Genomic DNA, 20,681 nt, shown 5'->3' with positions numbered 1-20,681 from the left:
CTTTTTGTTCCACCTCTAGTGTGCTGGTGTTAAATTAAAAAAACGAAAACAAATCGGAAAAAGACGGAAGTGAGTGCTTTCTGCTGACGCCGGTGCTGTGCTGAAATCGCCTCGCCAAAATAGTCAAAGTCCTCGAGTGAGATACCGATTGCAAAGCTTAGCAGCGAAGCGGAGAGTAGTGAAAAACACCACGGCAAACATGGCACTGAAGAAAGTGAAGGGTAACTTTTTCGAGCGTATGTTTGATAAAAACCTCACCGATTTGGTGCGCGGCATTAGGAACAACAAGGATAATGAGGTAAGCGTGTCCTGGACGAGCTGGTCCACCCAAAACGCCCACCCAAAAGCTGCCGCCCACAACAGCCACGCCCCCTGAGCCCCAGCTGTGCGTCCAATTAGAACTCGCTAATTGGCTGACAAATTTCGTTTGCATTAAGGGAATCTTATTAGAGTTTGGTGAACGTGTGCATGTGTGTGTGTGTGTGGGTGAAAGTGGCAGTGGGTGTGCGAGTGTGTGTGGGTCGGCATCTGCCAACAATGCAAAAAGGAAGAGCAGGAAAAGCTGGAAAAGAGCCACGCAAAACCCAACGCGGAGTTTTCCCCACGCACTTACTCACTTAATTAGCAAGTGCTTTTATCAAATATTTACCCATGTAAATTCCCCAACTGATTGTCTGTTTCTTGGTCCTTATCAGTATGTTCTGCAGGATCGCCTAACGGCACTGCCTCTTTCTTCGGCACACTGAGAGAAATTTTCAGGGTTCAACATGCCACATTAATGCAAATATCAGAAATCCCATATTAATGCAATTAAAATAATATTTTTGTTTAAAGAACAATTTTATAATAAATATTTATATATATTTTACTTACTTTTGATAATAAACATGATCACTGAATTAAAAACAATTTAAAAATGTAAGTTTGTTAAATTTAGATAAGGATATTTGAGGTATAGAACCACAAAGTGAAGAAATTTTATTAAATATGTTATAACCAATGTATTTAATATATCATGACCATTGTTATTTTAAGATCTGAACATTATTTTTCTCTGTGTCCGCTTCTTAACGCTGATTTACAGCTGCATTTAAATTAATAGCAGACCTTTTATGCGGTCATCCATCCTATTGAATGCGAAATGGGGAAAATATTAACTGTGGGAGGGAACCTTAACCATTAATATAAGCTACTCGTCGAGGTTTCTATGAAATTTATCAGCTTTTCATGGAGAAAAAACAAGAAGAAGAACAAGTATAGAGTGTCCTATGCTGATAAAATATGTTTACTTAGAAAGTAACTTTTTCAATATCAACATCACTATTATTTTGTTTGCAATTGTATGTTTTGGAATTTGTATTTACTTTATTTCGCCTCTGTGGCTGTGTGTATGTGGGGGGTATAGAACTGATAGCCCCTCGACGATTCTCAGATATGTTTGTTGTTTTATGATGTGCTGCCATTGCACATTTCGCAATTCCACTTGGCGGACCACTCTAAGTAAACAATTTGATTGAATTCAACTTTCTCCGCAGGCCAAATACATATCGACGTGCATCGAGGAGATCAAACAGGAGCTGCGACAGGACAATATCAGTGTCAAGTGCAATGCGGTGGCCAAGTTGACCTACGTAAGTATATTCATTATTATAGATTCTGACTTGGAGTCCTTGAGATATCACTCAAGATATTTAGGGATATATGTGAAATAATTTTTTTATTTATTTATTAAAATGTTGGAACCAAAGAACATCATAATTTCTCATTTGATAGAAATCAATGTTTTGATAGATCCTTCAGAAAAGAAAGATTTCCAATTTGAATTTTAAAATAAAGGATTTATAAATAATACTCGGAATATTTTAGAAAACATGTTTTTAAATATATTTAAAAAGTTAAAGAGTCAAGAACATAATAAACCCTGATTTTAATAGATTGTAATAAAGTATTTATCATATTTCTGCCATTCAATTTTATAAAAATAGAAAAGCGTTTGGGAATAATTAAGAAATTTAGTTGATTGATTAGTTTAATTTATTATAAAAAAGTTAAAAGGTCAAGAACCTCTTAATATCTCTTTTAATCAATAATAATATGCTTAAATTGAAGAATCTTTCGAATGTCAGAAACCCTTTCACACCCTGAAATAAGCTAAAACAACCTTTAGCCAACCTAAAGAGGATTCAAATTTAAATTCCCTTGAAGAAGACGGCTTAGCGTTAGATTAAGAAATGCAGCTGCAGCTGCATGCCTCGGAATCTGGTGACAGCCATTCAAAGTCGGCGAAGTGCCTGGCTGCACTTGATGCAAATTGCCTGGGGTACGGGGGTCCTTGTAGGCAAGTGTGACAATAAGGACAAAAACAGCAACAGCCGTAGAAATAACAACTGAATCGGCGGAAACAAGGGGAGCAACAACAATGCCCACCGCCCCACGGTGGCCAGCTAACAAGCGATCCGAAAGATGCCATCAACAACATATAGTTAGTTGTCACAGTTGTGATGAAAATAATAGCACAGCAGGCGGGAAAACATGTTTTTTTTTATTACAAAAATATAATAGGCTCAGATATTTGTTACTTATGTGGCAACCCGTTGGGGTTACTTGGGGCAAAATCATTTATTGGCCTAACCATACATGATGGTAGGAATATGTGGTAAAATTTTGAATGCTGTAGGTTTACCATTTTGGGTTCTGCTTTGACTTTTCAAACTTTAGGAAGTGGTTTTTATATCTATTTTTTTCATAATATATACTTATATACTAAATGTATCTAAAGGGCGGGCTAAGCCAATTTTTTGCCCTCGGGCGTAAGGTGGGGAAACGAGCTGCAGCTAAAGAGATTTCAATGCTAACGAGTCCTTGGGCCTATCCTGCACACATATTTAATAGGGGCACACAGATACACATATAAGAGGGCCCCTCTGCCACTTGGCACCCCCATTCGTTTGCACAAAATCAGCACAAAATGTTAATATTTATTGATTCGATTTCCATATCGACAGATACAAATGCTGGGCTACGACATCTCCTGGGCGGGCTTCAACATCATCGAGGTGATGAGCTCATCCAGATTCACCTGCAAGCGAATTGGTTACCTGGCGGCCAGTCAATGTTTCCATCCGGATAGTGAGGTATTAATTAACACCCATAAAACATTAAACAATTGTAAAGGTACAATGATAACTAAATATTTATCTTTTCTTATAAAGCTCCTCATGCTGACCACCAATATGATACGCAAGGATCTCAACTCACAGAACCAATACGATGCCGGTGTGGCGCTGAGTGGTTTAAGCTGCTTCATATCACCCGATCTGTCCCGCGATTTGGCCAATGATATTATGACACTGGTATTGCAGGAATCTTAGCATTTGAATTTAGTTTGTTATAATCTCCCATCCCTCAGATGAGCTCAACAAAGCCGTATCTGCGCATGAAAGCCGTCCTTATGATGTATAAAGTATTTTTACGCTATCCCGAAGCATTGAGACCTGCATTTCCCAAACTCAAGGAGAAACTGGAGGATCCAGATCCAGGTTTAACCATAAAATATAGATGATAGATAGATGAATGGAATTATACTTTACACATTTCTAAACGGTTTTCTCTACTTTTAGGTGTTCAATCAGCTGCCGTGAACGTTATTTGCGAATTAGCGCGTAAGAATCCAAAAAACTACCTGCCCCTAGCGCCCATCTTCTTCAAACTTATGACCACATCGACCAACAACTGGATGCTGATCAAGATCATCAAGCTGGTGAGTGCTGATCCACCTCACTGGCCACCCAAGATTCACAATGATTACGTTACTTTTAAGTTCCTGTTTTTAAGTATGTATCTTTTTGTTTTCGTTTGTTCCTTCGGACAAACATCGATATTTCGTTTTGCCGTATATGTATTATAAACATACGTATACTTTATTTTATATACGACAATGAATTTCTTGTCTAACAAAAAGTTAATTAACACTACAACTACTCCTCCCCCTCTCCTCCCTCTGCTCCCGCTCCAAAAAAAAAAATACAAACAAACCACTCCAAAAAAAATCTAATACTAATGAAAACCGAATGAAATGCCAAATAAAAATCGAATGAATTTTAGTTCGCGAGCCTCACGACAATTGAACCGGCGCTGGGACGCAAATTGACTCAGCCCCTAATTGAAATTATTTCCAGGTTTTTATCGGCGCGCTTTTCTTTAATCAGTCAAACGAAAAAATCCAATCCAGAAACTTATTTAAAAACCAGCACGCGCTTTGATTTTACTCTAAAGCATTTTACTATTTACGTTTTAGTTATTGAACAACCCTTATTGTTTCGTTGGACTATATGTTTTGGTATCCTAATTGTTTAAATGGAAGCAAAACACACAGATATTGTATATTTTAGTGTTTATTTCCCAGTTTCATTTGATTTATTTAAGGCCAAGCTGTAAGAGGTAGATTATTTTGGAACTACCTATTAGAGTTTCGCCAGGATCTACATCACATTACCAACCACCACACCTCTAAAACACATGAGCGTCGTAATTGATTATAATTGTATTGAAATTACCCAACAAAATTGACTTTGCAATTTCAGTGACACACTACTTTTTTACACACATGTTGATGCACATGATGTTCCATTTCCTATCGAATGCCAAAAGCTTATAGAGAATAAGATTGGTTGATTTGTTGTTAGACTCAAGAATTCGCGTTCTTACATTTTGACTATAAAGTTGTTTTTAAGTACGTCTGGAGAGTCCCCTAACTAATCACTAACCCAAAATACACAATCTAAAATTTCAAATAAATTGAGTAAATTTGTTTTTTAACTTAAGAACAGTTTGGTTGCTTTTGTATTGTACTCAAGAATTCGCGTTTTTAAATTTTATCCATGAAAGTTGATTTTCAGTAAGATCAGTCTTCAGGATTGTTATATATTTTATTGGATAATTAAATTCTTAATAATTTCACAGTACTATCGAACATATCGAAACCAATCTTTATCAATAAGCTTTTGTCCATTCACCTTCACCACCTCAATCCACCACGTCGTACTCCTTTGGCTTTTTTGTGTTGGAAAACTGCTTAATTCGCTTGATTTAATAAACAAAAGTAAACTTTAAACCATAAAATGTATACCGAACAAACAAAAGAAAGAAAGCAAACACCCAAGACCCTCAGATACTCCAAATATATAGACATATCACCATGAGATCCGATCCGGAAGGAAAAGGACCACACCAAGAGTCAAAAACGAAGAACGATTAAACCAAACTCACAGCCAGTTTAATAGGAAAATAAATGTTCCATAGTGTTTTGATTTATTCTACCATTTTATTTTAAGTTTAGTTTTCGGTATTAGCTTTAGTTTTAGTTGTGGATAAGGACGTTGATGATTTCGATTGTATGTAAATTATAATTTTTTGCTTGTTTCTTTTTCTCTTTGCATTTGCAGTTTGGCGCTTTAACCCCCTTAGAACCCCGGCTAGGAAAGAAATTAATAGAACCACTCACAAATCTAATTCATAGGCAAGTCTTGAATCATTGCAAAAAAAAACAAAGAGAAATTAAGTGAACTAAAATAAGTTTCCCCGAAAGTGTGTGGAACACGATTGCAACCAAGCAAGGCGAAGGCAAAGAATCGAAATATAAATGAGACCGATCAAACGCCGATTAATATCGATCGATTAATAATTGAAGCTGCTCGATGATTGTGCGACTTAATATTTATCATATTTTAGTTTTTATTATTTAATTGTATAAATATTCTAGCTTCTTATGTCCGTTAACTATCTCGCTCTCTCTCAACTTAGTACTGTCTTAGTACCATCCATTTCAGTTTTAACGTTTGCTTATCGATATTTTGCTTATCGAGCACACTCATTGAGAACAAAACCGTATAACCAGTAAATTCGAAAAAAGCTGAACATAAAAAATCGAGCCGTTGCAGTTGTTGTTGTTGCTGTTGTTGGTTTTTCTTTTTTGGTTGCCTTTGATGCGTTTGCTTCGCAATCTTGTGTTACTCTATTGTCTATCGCTATAATCGCTAGTTGTTATCGCTACCACTAAACTGCTATCGATATTACTGCTGCTGTTGTTGTTGTTGTTGCCATTGCTATTTGCTATTGTTGTAGTGCAATGTTTGTCGCTTTACCGCTGCTTACTCTTAATACAAGTTCCTTTTTTCTCAAACTAATACAAACCACAAAAAAAAAAAACCAACCAACCAAACCACCAACAAAAAACCGAATCAAAAACGAACCAAAAACCAAACCCAACTCACCAACAGCACCTCGGCGATGAGTCTCCTGTACGAGTGCATCAACACGGTGATCGCGGTGCTAATCAGCATCAGCAGCGGCATGCCCAACCACAGTGCCTCCATCCAGCTCTGCGTGCAGAAGCTGCGCATCCTCATCGAGGATTCGGACCAGAACCGTGAGTATTTTCGTTCCTCAGTTCGTTAAAATATAGAATAGAAACATAGACATAAATTGATTAACAGTTTGGTGCATTTTTCATTGGACTGAAGAACTCGCGTTTAAAAGTATTCTCTATAAATGGTGTTCTCTAGTATGTCTGAAAAGTTCCTCAACTGAAATATGCAGTCTAAATATTAAAAAAAATTTATTAATTTATTTTTAACTGCAAAACAATTGGCTTAATTTTTTATTAAACTCAAGAATTCGCGTTCTTACATTTTAACTATGAAAATTGATTTCCAGTTGGTCTGTTACTTTAAAATCAAAAGTAAAATTTGTATAGATAAGAATTTAATATACCAAATTCTAAAGAATTCGCGGTTTAATTTGTTTTTTTTTTGGTTTTTCGTATGAGGAACTGTTTGGCTGCAAAATAAGTATATTAATCATTACTTTCCCCTTTTTCAGTGAAATATCTTGGACTGTTGGCAATGTCGAAGATCCTGAAGACGCACCCGAAGAGCGTGCAGGCGCACAAGGACCTCATCCTCGCCTGCCTGGACGACAAGGACGAATCGATCCGCCTGCGCGCCCTGGATCTGCTTTACGGCATGGTCTCCAAGAAGAACCTCATGGAGATCGTTAAGCGTCTACTGGGTCACATGGAGCGTGCGGAGGGATCAGCCTATCGGGACGAATTGCTCTACAAGGTGATCGAGATATGCGCCCAGAGTTCCTACCTGTATGTGACCAACTTCGAGTGGTACCTCACCGTGCTCGTGGAGCTTATCCAGCTGGAGGCGGGCTCGCGACACGGTCGCCTGATTGCAGAGCAACTGCTTGACGTGGCCATCCGCGTTCCCGTGGTGCGGCAATTCGCCGTCAATGAAATGACCAACCTGCTGGACACGTTCACCGTCTCGGCGCAAAGTAACTCCATGTACGAGGTGCTCTACGCCGCCGCCTGGATCGTTGGCGAGTTTGCCGGCGAGCTGGAGGATGCGGAGAAGACGCTCAACATCCTGCTGCGTCCAAGGCAACTGCCCGGTCACATCCAGGGTGTCTATGTGCAGAACGTGATCAAGCTGTTCGCCCGCCTGGCCACCACGTGTTTGGAGGTTCAGGATCTGCCGGGATTAGTAAGAGTAAGTGCTGCCTACAGATCATTTCCAATAAATCATTTTACTTATGGTTCTAATGTTGTCCTCTGTAGCTCTGCGATCATGTGCTGGATAAGCTTCAGCACTTTATTGGTTCCAACGACATTGAGGTGCAAGAGAGGGCCAATTCCGCTTGCATGCTGATCGAGATGCTGCGTAATCAACTGACCACGACGGACGATGCCTTGGCAATGGATACTGCGACGACGGAGGGCTGCATTCCGCCACTGGCTATTGAGATTGTCCAAGAGATGACACTGCTATTCGCTGGCGAGCTGATACCGGTGGCGCCCAAGGCGCAACGGAAGGTGCCCCTGCCGGATGGTCTCGATTTGGACGAGTGGATCAACGCACCGCCGCCGGAGGACGCGGCGAGCAGTTCCTCTTCGGAGCATGACAAGGACGAGCTCTTTGTTAGCGCCTCGCAAGGCGGCACGGGCGTTGATGGTGGCGGTGGAAGTGGTGGAGGAGGTGCCGGCGGCAAGCGACGCCAGAGTTTGGAGCTGACGCCCGAGCAATTGGAGCGGCAGCGGATGGCCCGGCTCATCGAGCAGTCGAACAATCCTCACTACCTCAAGTCCACGCCGACGGCGAGTGGTGGCTCGGCGAATGCCGATCAGTATGACAATATCGATGACATACCCATCACGGAGCTGCCGCTGGACATGGAGGGCGTGGCCGCTCTGCGTGTGGGCAGTGAGTTATCCGCATAGGTTTTCTAACCATCTGTGTATTTATTTGAAAATCCCTTTCTGCAGTTGTCAAGCGATCGGATAAGTACCTGCAGGAGCAACAGGCGGCTTCACAGGGCGGCAAGGATGGCAAGAAAAAGCATAAAAAGGGCAAGAAGAGCAAAAAGGCTAAGAACAAAGTGGCATACAACAGCAGCTCCGAATCGGAGGGAGGTTAGTTCGGTTCACCACCTCCTTGGGAATCTCACCTAACTTGTTTCCTTTTTTCAGAGCCCAAACCCTTGCACATTGTGAACACCACGCTGGACATGCCCGAAGGTGTATCCATGTCGGACAGCGAAGACAAGGACGGCAAATACGATCCAAATGATCCGCACCGAGCCCTGGACATTGAACTGGACATGTAAGTGATGGAATGAATAATCTATCTAAGCCAGGAGCTACAATCCTCTCCTAATTTTATTACAGAACGGACTTCGATGCGCCCGCGGTGAGGTCCTCGTCCAAGAAGTCTGCGGCGGGTAAAGAGAATCTCAATGTGCCGGCGCAGTTGGCCGACGGCAGCAGTAGCACCTCCAAGAAGGATCGGAAAAAGGACAAGGATAAGGACAAGGACAAGGACAAGGACAGGAAGGCGAAGCGGGTGCACCGGGAGAGCAAGCGGGAACGTAAGGAGCGCGCTGCCCAGCCGGTGATTGATCTCATCGATGCCGACACGCCCACTCCCAGTCCCAGCCACACTTCCGCCCCCAGCAACAGCAACGACAACAACAATACTTCAAGCCTCCTTCCAGATGCCGCCGCCAAGCATCACAAAAAGAAGAGGAACAAGGAGAAGTCGCGGGAAGTGGGACCCGAAGAAGCATCGACCGCTGCCGCCGGCATCATCAATGTGGAGGTGGAGCCGGAGGAGCAGGTGGCGTCCAAGGTGCACAAGAAGAAGCATAAAAAGGAGAAGTCGCAGCGCAAGGAGAAGAAGGCTTCCGACTCTGCATCAGCATCCGTATCCGCATCCGCCACGGTTTCGGCCAGCGAATACGAACAGCCACTGGGAATCTCAACGCCCAGCAAAGAGATTTTTTAATTGCTAAGCTCCAAGTTCCACTATTATAATTATCATTAATACGATTGTGAAAACCTCGTTTTTTTTGTGTCGATTTATTAGGCGTTTATTTAAAAAAACAAATTGAGAAAGGAGCTTCAGACTTTCCATCTTCATTAAGTTGAAACAATTGCCTCCTAACAAAAACTAAACAAATTATCGCTGCGATATAAAAACAAAACCAACATTGAACAAATTTAAATGCTAAAAAGAAAACTAAATCCACATAAACCGTATATATACATAATTATTAATATATAGAACTGTAATTTTAAATTGTAAAATGCCGCCAGTCTGCCAATTGCGGCTTAAAAAAAGAAACAAGCAACAAACGGAAAAAAGATGGGTGGAAAATCACTATATAAAAACTATAAATCATAAATCGATGCAGATCGATTCTTGTGTACTATCTATTTTTGATGAATTTGTAGCCTAGAGCATGCGATTCCACTATAAACACACCCACAAAAACACAGACAATTATATACCTATAGTTATATAATATGGAATTTTATAAAGAATCCCACACAGAATAGAAACTGCATGGATTGTAAAAAACATAAACAAATTATATATGTATACATGTGAACCATATGAATCAAATATAAAGTACTGCTATACCATAATTACTAACTAAAACTGAGACAGAACGGAACAGAAGCTAAGTGAAATTATACATACATACATGCTATATTATATACAAACACCCACACACACCCACATACAAGTATATAAACGTTAAATAAATGAAAAGTTGGAAATTCGTTTGATATTGAATTTGGGTTGGGAATAAATTGAAAGTATGCAGATTGATAGCTGGTTCAATTTCTAGTTGATTCAAAAGGAAAATACATATTTTTTTTATGTTTTCAATTTATAATTTTATTTATATAATAAAAATTGAAATGAAATAATATTACAAATTAACTAATAATCTCCTGGAAAAAAAAGAAATAGGAAATGTGTAAATGGATTTTTTTTTGTAAGATAGATTATTTTTTAAAAATAACACATTTTAGAAAAGAAAAAGAATTTTATATTTCAGCAGCATTATCAGTTCGACTGTTTTGCAGTCCATTAATGCTTTTAACTTCATTTAGTACATTGGTAGATTAGAAATAATATTTGGAAAATTATTCAATTTGGAAACGATCCCAAAAGAACACATTGATTTCCAGTACAAACAAAAAAAAATGCATGATAATTATACAAATTGATGACCTTTAGCTAATTTAAATTTAAACCGTTTTCGGCTTTTAATTTATAACATTTATAGAAACTAGAAAATATCAATTTTGAACAGGAACAAACACTATGATGATTTCAAATCGGTATCCCCCCACTTAGTTCAGCTCGTATTTCCCCAGATCGGCATCCCTGCCGTTCATCAAATAGGTGTTGATGGCTATCTGGCTGAGCACTTGCACACCGCACTGGTGGAGATAGGCCATGTCCCGGGGCGATAGCGGTGCCTTCTTCATGTCTACAAAGCAATGGGTGGCAGTGGAGGCCACTGGATCGGCGGAAAATGGTGAAGTTGGCTCCAGGATGGTGGCTCCACCGGCACGCAGCACATTCCTGATGGGCGCCCCGCTCCGCTCGTGCAAGCTGAGGATCACCCGGTGATCGGAGAAGGCTCCTCCGCCAGATGCAGCCAGCTCTGTGCGCCAACGATGAACGGCGGCCGCAATGGGTTCTTCCTCAGGCGCCAGGGTGGGCATATTGATGGCCTTCGGGTTGCCCCATTCGTAGAGGGTCTCGTCTAGGAAGTAACCTCGCGTGTGACACTGCTCTATGTACTGCATGTTGACGATCCATTTGCCCGACGCAATGCAGGCCAGCATCTTCTCGCCGCGATTCGGACGCTCGCACAGCAAATGGGTGCAGGCATCATCGTAGTTCACCAGATTCTCGCACAACTTGCCGCCCAGCTGGGTGATCCGTTCCATCACCTCCGCTCGCTTCTCACCATCATCGCCGCTCGAAATGCTAAAGCAGGGCGTGCCCCTATACTGCATCTTGGGTGATCCGCCAGAGGATCGCCGCTTGGCCGCATTAAATTCGGCCGGATCGCGCCAATCCACCATGTCCTCGGTGCCCAGGGCGAAGCCTTCGGACTCGAAGGGCTGCACGTACTGCACCTCGCTCTCGGGGCATTCCATATCGCTGTCGTGGCTGCGCTTCAAGCTGTTTCGCCGCGACTCGCAGTTCTTCAAATAGTCCGTGATCTGCTTTACATCTGGCGCGATTACTGGAGCAGCCGACTCCTCGAAGCTAATCTTGTCGAAGTTAATGGTGCTCTGGGCTTCTTCACTTATAGTCGGACCATCTGATCGTCGTGGAGCAGATGTTGTGGCTTCTGTTGGACTCTGTGTGTTGGGCACAAAGGGGGATTGGCTTCCGGCTCGGGGTGAGCCCATGGATACCCTGAGAGGCGTCTTCTTGCCACCCACCGAAAGCTTGGGTGTTTTCGGTGATCGATCAAAGTTCAGCTTGGTGGCCTGAGTTCTAATTGGCGGCTTCTTCTTCTGTGTGCTTGGTGGTTCCTGCTGCTCCTGCTCCTCCTGCTTTTGAGCATCCTCGTACTCGATGCCCAGGGTTTCGCATGTGATGCGCATCACCCGCTGCCTAATCACAGCCAGCGGTGTGTCCGGTTTGATTTTTTGTGTTGGCAGGCGCCAGCGCCGCTCGAAATCATCCGCCATTCGCTGCTGGAACTCTGGAGTGAGACAGAAATCAGGAATCCCCGGGGCTGGCCGTGGATGCTTGCGACTGATGGGCGTGCAGGCCTGCCGACGAATACGCTCCAGTTCCGGCGTTTGGTTCTCCTGCATCTCGCGGATGATCTCGCGCACACAATCCTTGCCCTCATCCGTGTCCAGGCGCTGGACGAACTGCTCCAGGAAGTCCAGGTTGTACTTCTGGGCACCCACCTGGCTGAGTGGCGTGCAAGGGGAATCGGGAGACGATGTGGAGCTGTTGCTGCGATGCCGAGCGCTGCCCCCCGGAACTCCGGCCAGCTCGGAGACCCTTCTGTTGCGCAAAGGCGTTAGATCTGGGGCTGCAGCCTGGGGATTGGCAGCGGCAACAGGTGTTACGGCAGCCGCCGGTTGATTTTCCTCCTCCTCCATGGTGACATCTGGTGGAGCCACCAGTGTACTCTCCGTCTGTCGCCTCGGCGTTCGGGTATTGCTCTCCCGCAAACGCGGAGATATGGGGAAGTCCTCTGGACTCTTGCCCACCAAGTGGCCCACATAGGGCAGCTTCTGGCCCGTCCGGGCGCACTGCACGAGCCACTCGGATGTGACTACGGGGTAGTTCCATTTAATGGCTCCCTCGTACTTCGAGCCCTCGGCATTGGGACACACCAGCAGGGGTTTCTCCTTTTTGATAAAAGTCTTATTGACGGAGGCGCCCAGAAGCTCCGCTGCTGCATTAATGAAATCCCGCTCCAATCCTGCATAGATCGAGACCACAATGGTCATTCCCTTAAGCGGCTGACGCAGTGCAGTGGCTGGAATGGGCTTGTGGTAGTATTCCAGGGGCAGCAGCTGATTCTTCTTCATGCAGCTCTCGAGATACAGCTCAGTGACCACCTCACGAGCCTTGACGGGCAGCTCCTTGACGTCAAAGGCAACCTCAAAGCTGACGATGGCGAAGTCAACCTCATCCGCAAAGTTCGAGGGCACCAACAGACCCTGGGCAGTCTCACATTCGGTCAGCATTTGGTTGAAGAACTCCGCATTGAAGCACTCCTTGTGCACATATACGGAGTGGCCCGAAAAGTAGTCCAGTTTATCGAAATCAATGGACAATGTGCTGGCACTGAGATCGGGCAATGGTAGAGCAGCAGCGGCGGCTGGATTGGGATGGGCCGCCATCGAGTTCCGCTGGCGTATCTCCATTTGCGTGGAACTGGCCGCTGGATGGAGGAGACTGACATCCGCCGGCGGCAGCTGCGCCACTGCCCCTTGATCCTGTGAGTACTGATCCAGCAGCGTGTGATCCGGCTCCTCCTGTTCCGGCTGCTGTACGGGATCTGGTTCCTGGTCGAAGAGCTTCTTTTTGATGGGCAACGTCGGCTGCTTGAAGCTGTGGTTCATGGAGCGCAGGGTTCGCTTGCTGGCAGGCGAGGCCACGTCGGGCTCACGATTCTGTGGCAGCGACACACGATGCACTAGCTCACTAACCAGGCGACCAGCTCGAATGCTTTCCAGCAACCAGTCCAGGCGCACCACGTGAACCGAACCCATGAGACCGTCGCGCTGCCACTGCCGGTACTCGGCGTCATCCAGTTGGCCAACAATGATGTGGGAGATACCCTCGTTGGCCTCATCGTAACGGGTGGCTCCACCCGTATTCAGGACTCTGTTGAGCTTCTCCCGCTCCTCCGATCGGAAGCCACTCAAGTACACACAGCAGCCGTCCAGAAAGGCGCCCGCCTTCTTCGCCTGCCGCGGACAAATCTCGGCCAGCACCTGCTGATAGTTCCTGCCACTGCTTGTGGTGGTGGCTTGCTTGAGCAGATCCTTGGCGGGCGAGCTGCTGCCCACACTGCTTACGGATTCGTTGACGGTGGTGAGATCGCTGCACATGCGCCGTGAGTTGGACACAAAGCTGATCCGTGAGAGATCCGAGAGTTGAGTCTGATCCGCACCGGGAGCCGCAGCCGAACGATGGCTCTTGGTGGGTGTGGAGGACGTCTTGCCTGCTCGTACTTCGTAATCCTTGGTGGGCAGCGCATAGCCGCGACTAGAACTATCGAAGATCCATTCCGGCAGCAGGACATCCTTCTTGTAGCGTATGGCCGCCTTGTACTTCTCGGTGTCCGTCTTCGATTGCTCGGTGATGACGATGTCCACCACCTGGGAGCGGAAGGCGCGATGATAGATGCCGCCATTCTCGTTGACCAGCCGCATCACCTGATCCTTGCGCGCCACATCCAGGCCGCTGCAGGTGATGTTGGCCCCAAAGAAGATGGGCAGCCGGTACTTGTCGAAATCGGGATCCGTGGCACTGATGCCCTCGCGCTGGCTGCGTCGACTCTGGTCCCAGACGTACTGCACCCAATCGACGTGCATCACAGGCACCCCGTTCAGTGTGGCCTGTTCGTACTTGCTGGACTTGATGGTGTTCGAGATAAGGTGGGTGGTGCGATGGCCGAAGCTCTGGAAGTAGGTGCCGCCCATCCAGTGGATCAGTCGACTCAGTTCCTCTTTCTTCTGGGGCGTTATCCCTGTGGCCGAGACCTGTAGATCCCGCATGGCCGTGGTATAGATGGCCTTGCTGCCATCGGGAATGGGTTCGTTGCGCCGCAGGCAGGTGATCAGGCAGGGTGGCCCCAGTATCAGGGCCCGCGTCTGCTGCAGCTGCTCGAAGAAGTCGCCCTCGAATTGCGCCAGCACGAAGACATCCTTTTTGGTCAGGTTGCCGCCTGCTATCAGGGGATAGCCCTCGCTGGGCTTTATCTGCCGTATCTGGGTCTCGGCCAACTGCTGGCCCAGCAGTTCCAGCGACGCCTCAAACTGCTCCAGAGTCTCCGCCTCCTGGATGGCCCCTGACCCTCCGCCGTCGCCAGCCGGCTTCAGGTTGTTCACGAAGTACGCGCAGATGGACTCGTCCATGCTCATGCTCATGGTGGCGTGTGTGCGTGCGATTTGCTCCGTGATTTACTGCGAATTGCCGTGTTTTCGCTTTTCTAAATTGCGTACGCTATTTTGGCGCCGTTTGTTGTTGCTTTGAATTCGTTGGCAACGCTGGCGTCCAGTTCGTTGGCAACGCAGGCCTGGAGCTATCTGGCAACACCGGCTGCGACTGGATTGTACCTGGGTACCTTGGGTACTTGTTTTTTATATTTAAATTTATTTATTAAAAGGTATTGAAAATAATAAGTTGCATCTTAAATACACTTTTATCGATTTATTTTATTTTAAAGCTAATAAATAACTACTTTTTACTGATAAGAAATATATTTGCGCGAGAATCCACAAACTTTTCTTGAATTGAGTAAAAAATAAAGTTTGGCATGTGTTCTCTATACAAGATTAATGTTTAAGTAAAAAATTGGACTAAATTTTCAAGTTTTTAATCGTAGTTTAGCCAAATCAAGGCGTACAGCTATAAGACCGACTGTTTTGAGCAGCTTGCTAAATACGCTAACGATCCTCATCATTTTTAGGAAAATTTATTTTTTGACAAATTTTCGCATTTTTTGTAGGCAAAATTTTTGTGGCAAAAAATTAAAAATTTTCAGCTTAGAATGCCAATCGATTGGAAATTAAACAACGAGCCCAGCGAGGTATGACATTCCTCATTCTGACTTATGTTTTTGTTATGGCAGCCAAAAAACCGAACTTTTATGGCAAAAAAAAGGGTTCAAATTTTTGTCAAAAATACGAAATTCAGATTTTTATCAAAAATGTGACATTTTTTTTCGGTTTTTCCATCGTAGTTCAGCCAAATCAAGGCGTACAGCTAAAAGACTGACTGTTTTGAGCAGCTTGCTAAATATGCTAACGATCCTCATCACTTTTATGAAAATGTATTTTTAGACAAATTTTCGCATTTTTTGTAAGGGGGTGCATCGTGTTTTTTGAGAAAAATGGCAAAAATTAAAAATTTTCAGGTTTGAATGCCAATGGATTGGAAATTAAGCAACGAGCTCAACGAGGTATGACATTCCTCATTCTGACTTATATTTTTGTTATGGCAGCCAAAAAATTGAATTTTTATGGCGAAAAAAGTGTTCCGATTTTCGTCAAAAATACAAGTTTCAGATTTTTGTAAAAAATGCGACATTTTGTTTCGGTTTTTCCTTCGTAGTTCTGCCAAATCAAGGAGTAAAGCTAAAAGAGAGACTGTTTTGAGCAGCTTGCTAAATATGCTAACGATCCTCATCATTTTTAGGAAAATTTATTTTTTGACAAATTTTCGCATTTTTTGTAAGGGGGTGCATCGTATTTTTTGCGAAAAATGGCAAAAATGAAAAATTTTCAGGTTTGAATGCCAATGGATTGGAAATTAAGCAACGAGCTCAACGAGGTATGACATTCCTCATTCTGACATATATTTTTGTTATGGCAGCCAAAAAACTGAATTTTTATGGCGAAAAAAGTATTCAGATTTTCGTCAAAAATACAAGTTTCAGATTTTTGTCAAAAATGCGACGTTTTAAAAACATTTTTTAACTTGGAAACAAAAAAATTAACTAATTTTAAATTATTTTTTAAAGTAAATGTATCATAACTGCTTTTTTCAGACTTCAAGACATCGATAATTGTCAGCGGAATCGCCGACGAAAACTCACTATCGATAGACCCGATAGCATTTACCATCGATGGCTTGGCAGCTCCAAAAGAAAGGAAGAAAATAGAGGAACAGAAGAGAAAGGAAAATAGAATAATAAACCAGAGCAGAGAAAACCAGAGCCAGGAGCTACATCGGATAGGATCGGATATCGGGACGAAGCGATACCCCTACCAAATGGGCAACTTTGTGAGCAGGCAGAACGCGGCGGTCGAGGAGGCGGACCCCAGTACGAACAATGCCTACAAGTACCCACCGCGGATGGGCAACTTCTTTGGCACCCACTTCATCATGGGTGGCGAGCGCTTCGACACGCCCCAACCGGAATCGTACTTGTTTGGCGAGAATGCGGATCTCAACTTCCTGGGCAATCGGCCCACGGCCTTCCCGTATCCCCCACCGCAGGCCAACGAACCGACAAAGACCCTGAAGAGTCTGGTCAACATTCGCAAGGAGTCGGTGCGTTTCGTGAAGACTCTGAACGACAAGAAGATGGCCGGTGTTGTTCCGGACAAGCCCAAGCCCATGAAGGAGATCGATCGGGATCTGGATCTGGACAAGGAGAAGTCCAACGTGACCATCGAGGATGTGGACGGCAATGTACTCTGCTCGATGGGCTTGGGTGGTGGGGATGTTGATTTGACGCCACCACCGCCACCCTGCTCCTACAACATCGAGTTCACCTTTGACTCGGACGCCAAGTGCGCCATTACCATCTACTACTTCTGTTCGGAGGACGTCAGTCCCAGCGGCGTGACGCTGGTGCCCCGCGAGGGCCTCACCTCGGAGACCTACCACTACGAGAAGGGCATCAATCAGTGCTTCTCGCAGCCGGGCCACGTCTTCAATCCGCAGCAGATGCCCGAGGATGAGTTGGGCTACAGCCCCGGGCGGGAGCAGTATCCGGTGGCCATTCACTGTGTGGTGGAGGAGGGCAGTGACGAGTGCCGCCAGTCGCACACCACCATCTGTGTGATCGACCATCATCCGGAGAATGGCAGCTATGTGCTGCGAGCCCTCAAACAGAAGATCTTCGTGGATGGCCTGTGCTACCTGCTGCAGGAGATCTACGGCATCGAGAACAAGGCGGTGAATAAGACGTCCCTGGACGAGGAGATCGACGATCATGGCAGCGAGTGCGTCATCTGCATGAGTGAGACCAGGGATACACTGATTCTGCCCTGCCGCCATCTCTGTTTGTGCAATTCCTGTGCAGACTCGCTGCGCTACCAGGCCAACAACTGCCCCATTTGCCGAGCCCCGTTCCGGGCGTTGCTTCAGATCCGAGCTGTCCAGAAGGGGATTAGCACGCATGTGCTGCACCAGAACACGCCCACATCGACAGCAGGAGAGCCGGCGCCGGTGGACGTGCCGCCGGGCTATATTCCAGTCTCACTGATCGAGGCGCTCAACGGACCGCCACAGTATGTGGCCAGGGCCAGGTGAGTTCTTGGGCTTGCTTGCGTTAGATTGGTTACTAACCGCTTACTCCCTTTTAGAACCAGCGAGCACGACATCACAGATTCCGCCGCCACTGTGGCTGCTTCAACAATGACCAGTGCCGACATCAAGGCCACATCGCCCATCAAGTCCAGCAGCCAGCGAAGGCCAAAGATCAAGAAGAACGCCTCGACATGCACGTCGACCAGTGAGGTGGGCACCATTACTAACCAATCTGGCGGCGGCAACGGCAACGGCAATGGCAACGGCTCATCCACACATTCCGTGGAGATCGAAAGCGATCCGAAGAAGTCCAGTACGGCCACCTGTACTTCGCCCACTTTGGGGGCATCCACTTCACCCGAGCCGAAGCAGGACAAGCTGCAGATCGTCAACGAACGCAAGTATCCCAGATCTACGGCTGGATCCGGTGGCGATGGTTCTGCGGGCACCGATGACGATGAGGACAGTGAGAACGAGAAGCTATCGCCGCTGCTATCGCCGGGCAGCAAGAGCAAGAACGTGTCAAGTAAATCTCTGAAGCAGGTGGTGGCCTGCCTGGAGGCAGACGATGTGGAAAAGAGCGGCGGTGCCGGTGGCGATGGGTCCACCGAGGAGTCTAGCCTTAAAAAGGGCTCATCCCTGAAGCGCACCAAACCGAGGCCAGAACTTAGCGGAGGTAACACACCTTCGCCCACCGAGGCCACGGCCGAGGATTCGGATTACTACACACCGGAAGATACTCAGAATTCGATATTGAGCCCCCTCTGTCCCGCGGAACGGGCCAAGAGCGGTGATCCCCTGGGAGCCAGCAGCTGCGTCAATGGCAGTCTGGGCGTGGGCAGGAGTGCGGGATCCGTAGGCGGACCAGCTGGGGTGGGACCCGTCGTCGTGGGCTTCAGCAGTGCGGTCAAGAAGAACCTGCACAAAAAGTCCACCTCGGTGGGCAACATGGTGGGATCGGGCTCGGTGGCTACGGTTGTGGACTTGAAGTCTAATAACGTTAGCTCCCTTCCAGGTATGTTGAGATTCTGTTTAATGATTTTGATTTACTTGATTTGAGACAAACATATCTTCCCCACGCAGACATGTTGGACAGCCCGATCAGCGGAAACTCGGCCTCGACGCGCAGCTCCAGCGATAGCTACTCTTCCAGCTCGTCCACCAAGCAGCTGCTGAGTTCCAATCCAACCACCACGGCCGCCAACATCATCGTGGATGACAAGACGGCTCTGCAGAATGCCGTCAACGTTTAGAGCCGGTTCCAGCTGTATTTCGCGGAATTTTTGCGTTTCGTTTGATCGTTTTAGCCTTGCGTTTACTCTATTTATTCGTAGTCAACTAGACTTAGTTAAATCAATGCTGCTTCCCCGCCCGCAAGAACAAACATTGTAGATGACGACGAGGATGGCCAGAAGGATTAACAGAAGGAAAACCAGGAGAATGACCAGGAGGATCACTAGATGGATATCCAGGAAAATGATAAGGAGGCGGCGGCGGCGGAGGAGGGTTATAAGGCCACCAGGACACAACACTTAACCAGTATACAGTATACACACACCACACACGTCCCGCATGCATGTGTACGTAGTTTAATCTAGCATAATGGCTTGGGTATATAACAAATAAACTAAATCAAATAAACAATGGCGCCTAGGGCGCTGCATTCCAAAATATATGTAAATCGAACCCAAGTGCTAATATTAATGGGCGGTGTGGTCCAATTTTGTTAATAGATTTATTATTTACAGTTTGTATGAAGAATTTAAATTGGTACTTCTTGTTGCCATTATTTGTGATTTTCATTTTTAAAATTTACGAATTTTTAATTTGTTTTTTAATTTTGCTGATTTAGGGAATATATTCGGTATCTGCTTATAATATTTCTAGCATCTAAGACGCTTATAATAATTCAGGTTAAACAATTCATACAATATTGTCTTTTAAAAACATTTTTATTTTAACAATACTTTATTCAACTTATGCTGTGGCTTGAATATAAATATACAAATGCGTTAGGCATAGACAATTTAAATAAAATAAAGACAATTTTTTTAAATTAAAAGCGTAAACATTAAACTTAAATATGAAAGCGATTAAGTTTTTCAAAAATAAACGATACCTCTCTATCGATAACAACACCCACCAGTCGGTCTATCGCCAGTTATCGACTTCTCGAAGCTCGGCGCTGCCATCACTAGAGGTCACTCTTGGAATTGGTTTTGTTTACCTTTCGCCCAGTTTAAACTTTTCGGTGGTTTTCGAGCGGTCAAGTGGCTGAGGAGACGCGGCGTGAATTGTGCGAAGGACCGAGTTCGAGGGACGCCAGTGGTTTTGCCGGAGGTACGTAGGCAGGGCCTGCCCTTCGCGTCCTGCCATCCGGGGTCCTCCAACTTGGGGGCTCCCGATTGCCGGACATGTGCGTAATTGATTTTTCGGTCAGCGCGGTCAAGCATTATTTATTTACTAAACTTACCATCCCCCTCTGACCATCAAAAATTACCCCTTGTTTTCACATTTTTTTTGTTGGTTTTATTGCAAATCTCAATAGAAAAACTTCCAGCGAAAAAA

At 45.3% G+C, this 20,681-nt stretch overlaps 4 protein-coding genes across 5 annotated transcripts in view; 3 read left to right on the top strand and 1 right to left on the bottom strand.

The window, feature by feature from the left end:
• The first annotated feature begins 5 nt into the window (after positions 1–5).
• On the top strand, positions 6–10,126 carry g (adaptor-related protein complex 3, delta 1 subunit-like garnet). The gene is given in 13 exon segments (XM_017079665.4): positions 6–298; positions 1,536–1,631; positions 3,006–3,134; positions 3,213–3,353; positions 3,410–3,539; positions 3,621–3,760; positions 4,105–4,178; positions 6,279–6,427; positions 6,880–7,556; positions 7,625–8,267; positions 8,330–8,476; positions 8,534–8,666; positions 8,732–10,126. Coding segments are annotated over 13 exon segments (3,213 nt in total). The 5' UTR covers positions 6–199; the 3' UTR covers positions 9,387–10,126.
• Positions 10,127–10,397: 271 nt separating this feature from the next.
• mus101 (mutagen-sensitive 101) lies at positions 10,398–15,119 on the bottom strand. The gene has a single exon (XM_017079694.4). It carries the CDS (start codon positions 14,999–15,001, stop codon positions 10,709–10,711), a length of 4,293 nt encoding a protein of 1,430 aa, XP_016935183.2. The 5' UTR covers positions 15,002–15,119; the 3' UTR covers positions 10,398–10,708.
• A 1,574-nt stretch (positions 15,120–16,693) lies between these two features.
• Mrgn1 (Mahogunin ring finger 1) lies at positions 16,694–19,799 on the top strand. The gene is made up of 3 exons (XM_017079690.4): positions 16,694–18,112; positions 18,170–19,128; positions 19,197–19,799. The coding sequence occupies exons 1-3, from the start codon at positions 16,848–16,850 to the stop codon at positions 19,364–19,366; spliced, it is 2,394 nt and encodes a 797-aa protein (XP_016935179.2). The 5' UTR covers positions 16,694–16,847; the 3' UTR covers positions 19,367–19,799.
• A 492-nt stretch (positions 19,800–20,291) lies between these two features.
• The window catches only part of Nadsyn (NAD synthetase), a 37,154-nt gene continuing 36,764 nt past the window's right edge, over positions 20,292–20,681 (top strand). The window contains exon 1 of one of the 2 annotated variants that reach the window (XM_017079628.4): positions 20,292–20,453. The gene's annotated coding sequence lies outside the window, so the exon portion shown is untranslated. The remainder of the gene's footprint in view (positions 20,454–20,681) is intronic. The other variant, XM_036820894.3, reaches the window with a different exon arrangement.

Source organism: Drosophila suzukii, chromosome X (genome assembly GCF_043229965.1).
Source record: "Drosophila suzukii chromosome X, CBGP_Dsuzu_IsoJpt1.0, whole genome shotgun sequence".
Classification (NCBI taxonomy): domain Eukaryota; kingdom Metazoa; phylum Arthropoda; class Insecta; order Diptera; family Drosophilidae; genus Drosophila; species Drosophila suzukii.
This window is presented reverse-complemented; position numbering and strand designations above follow the sequence as displayed.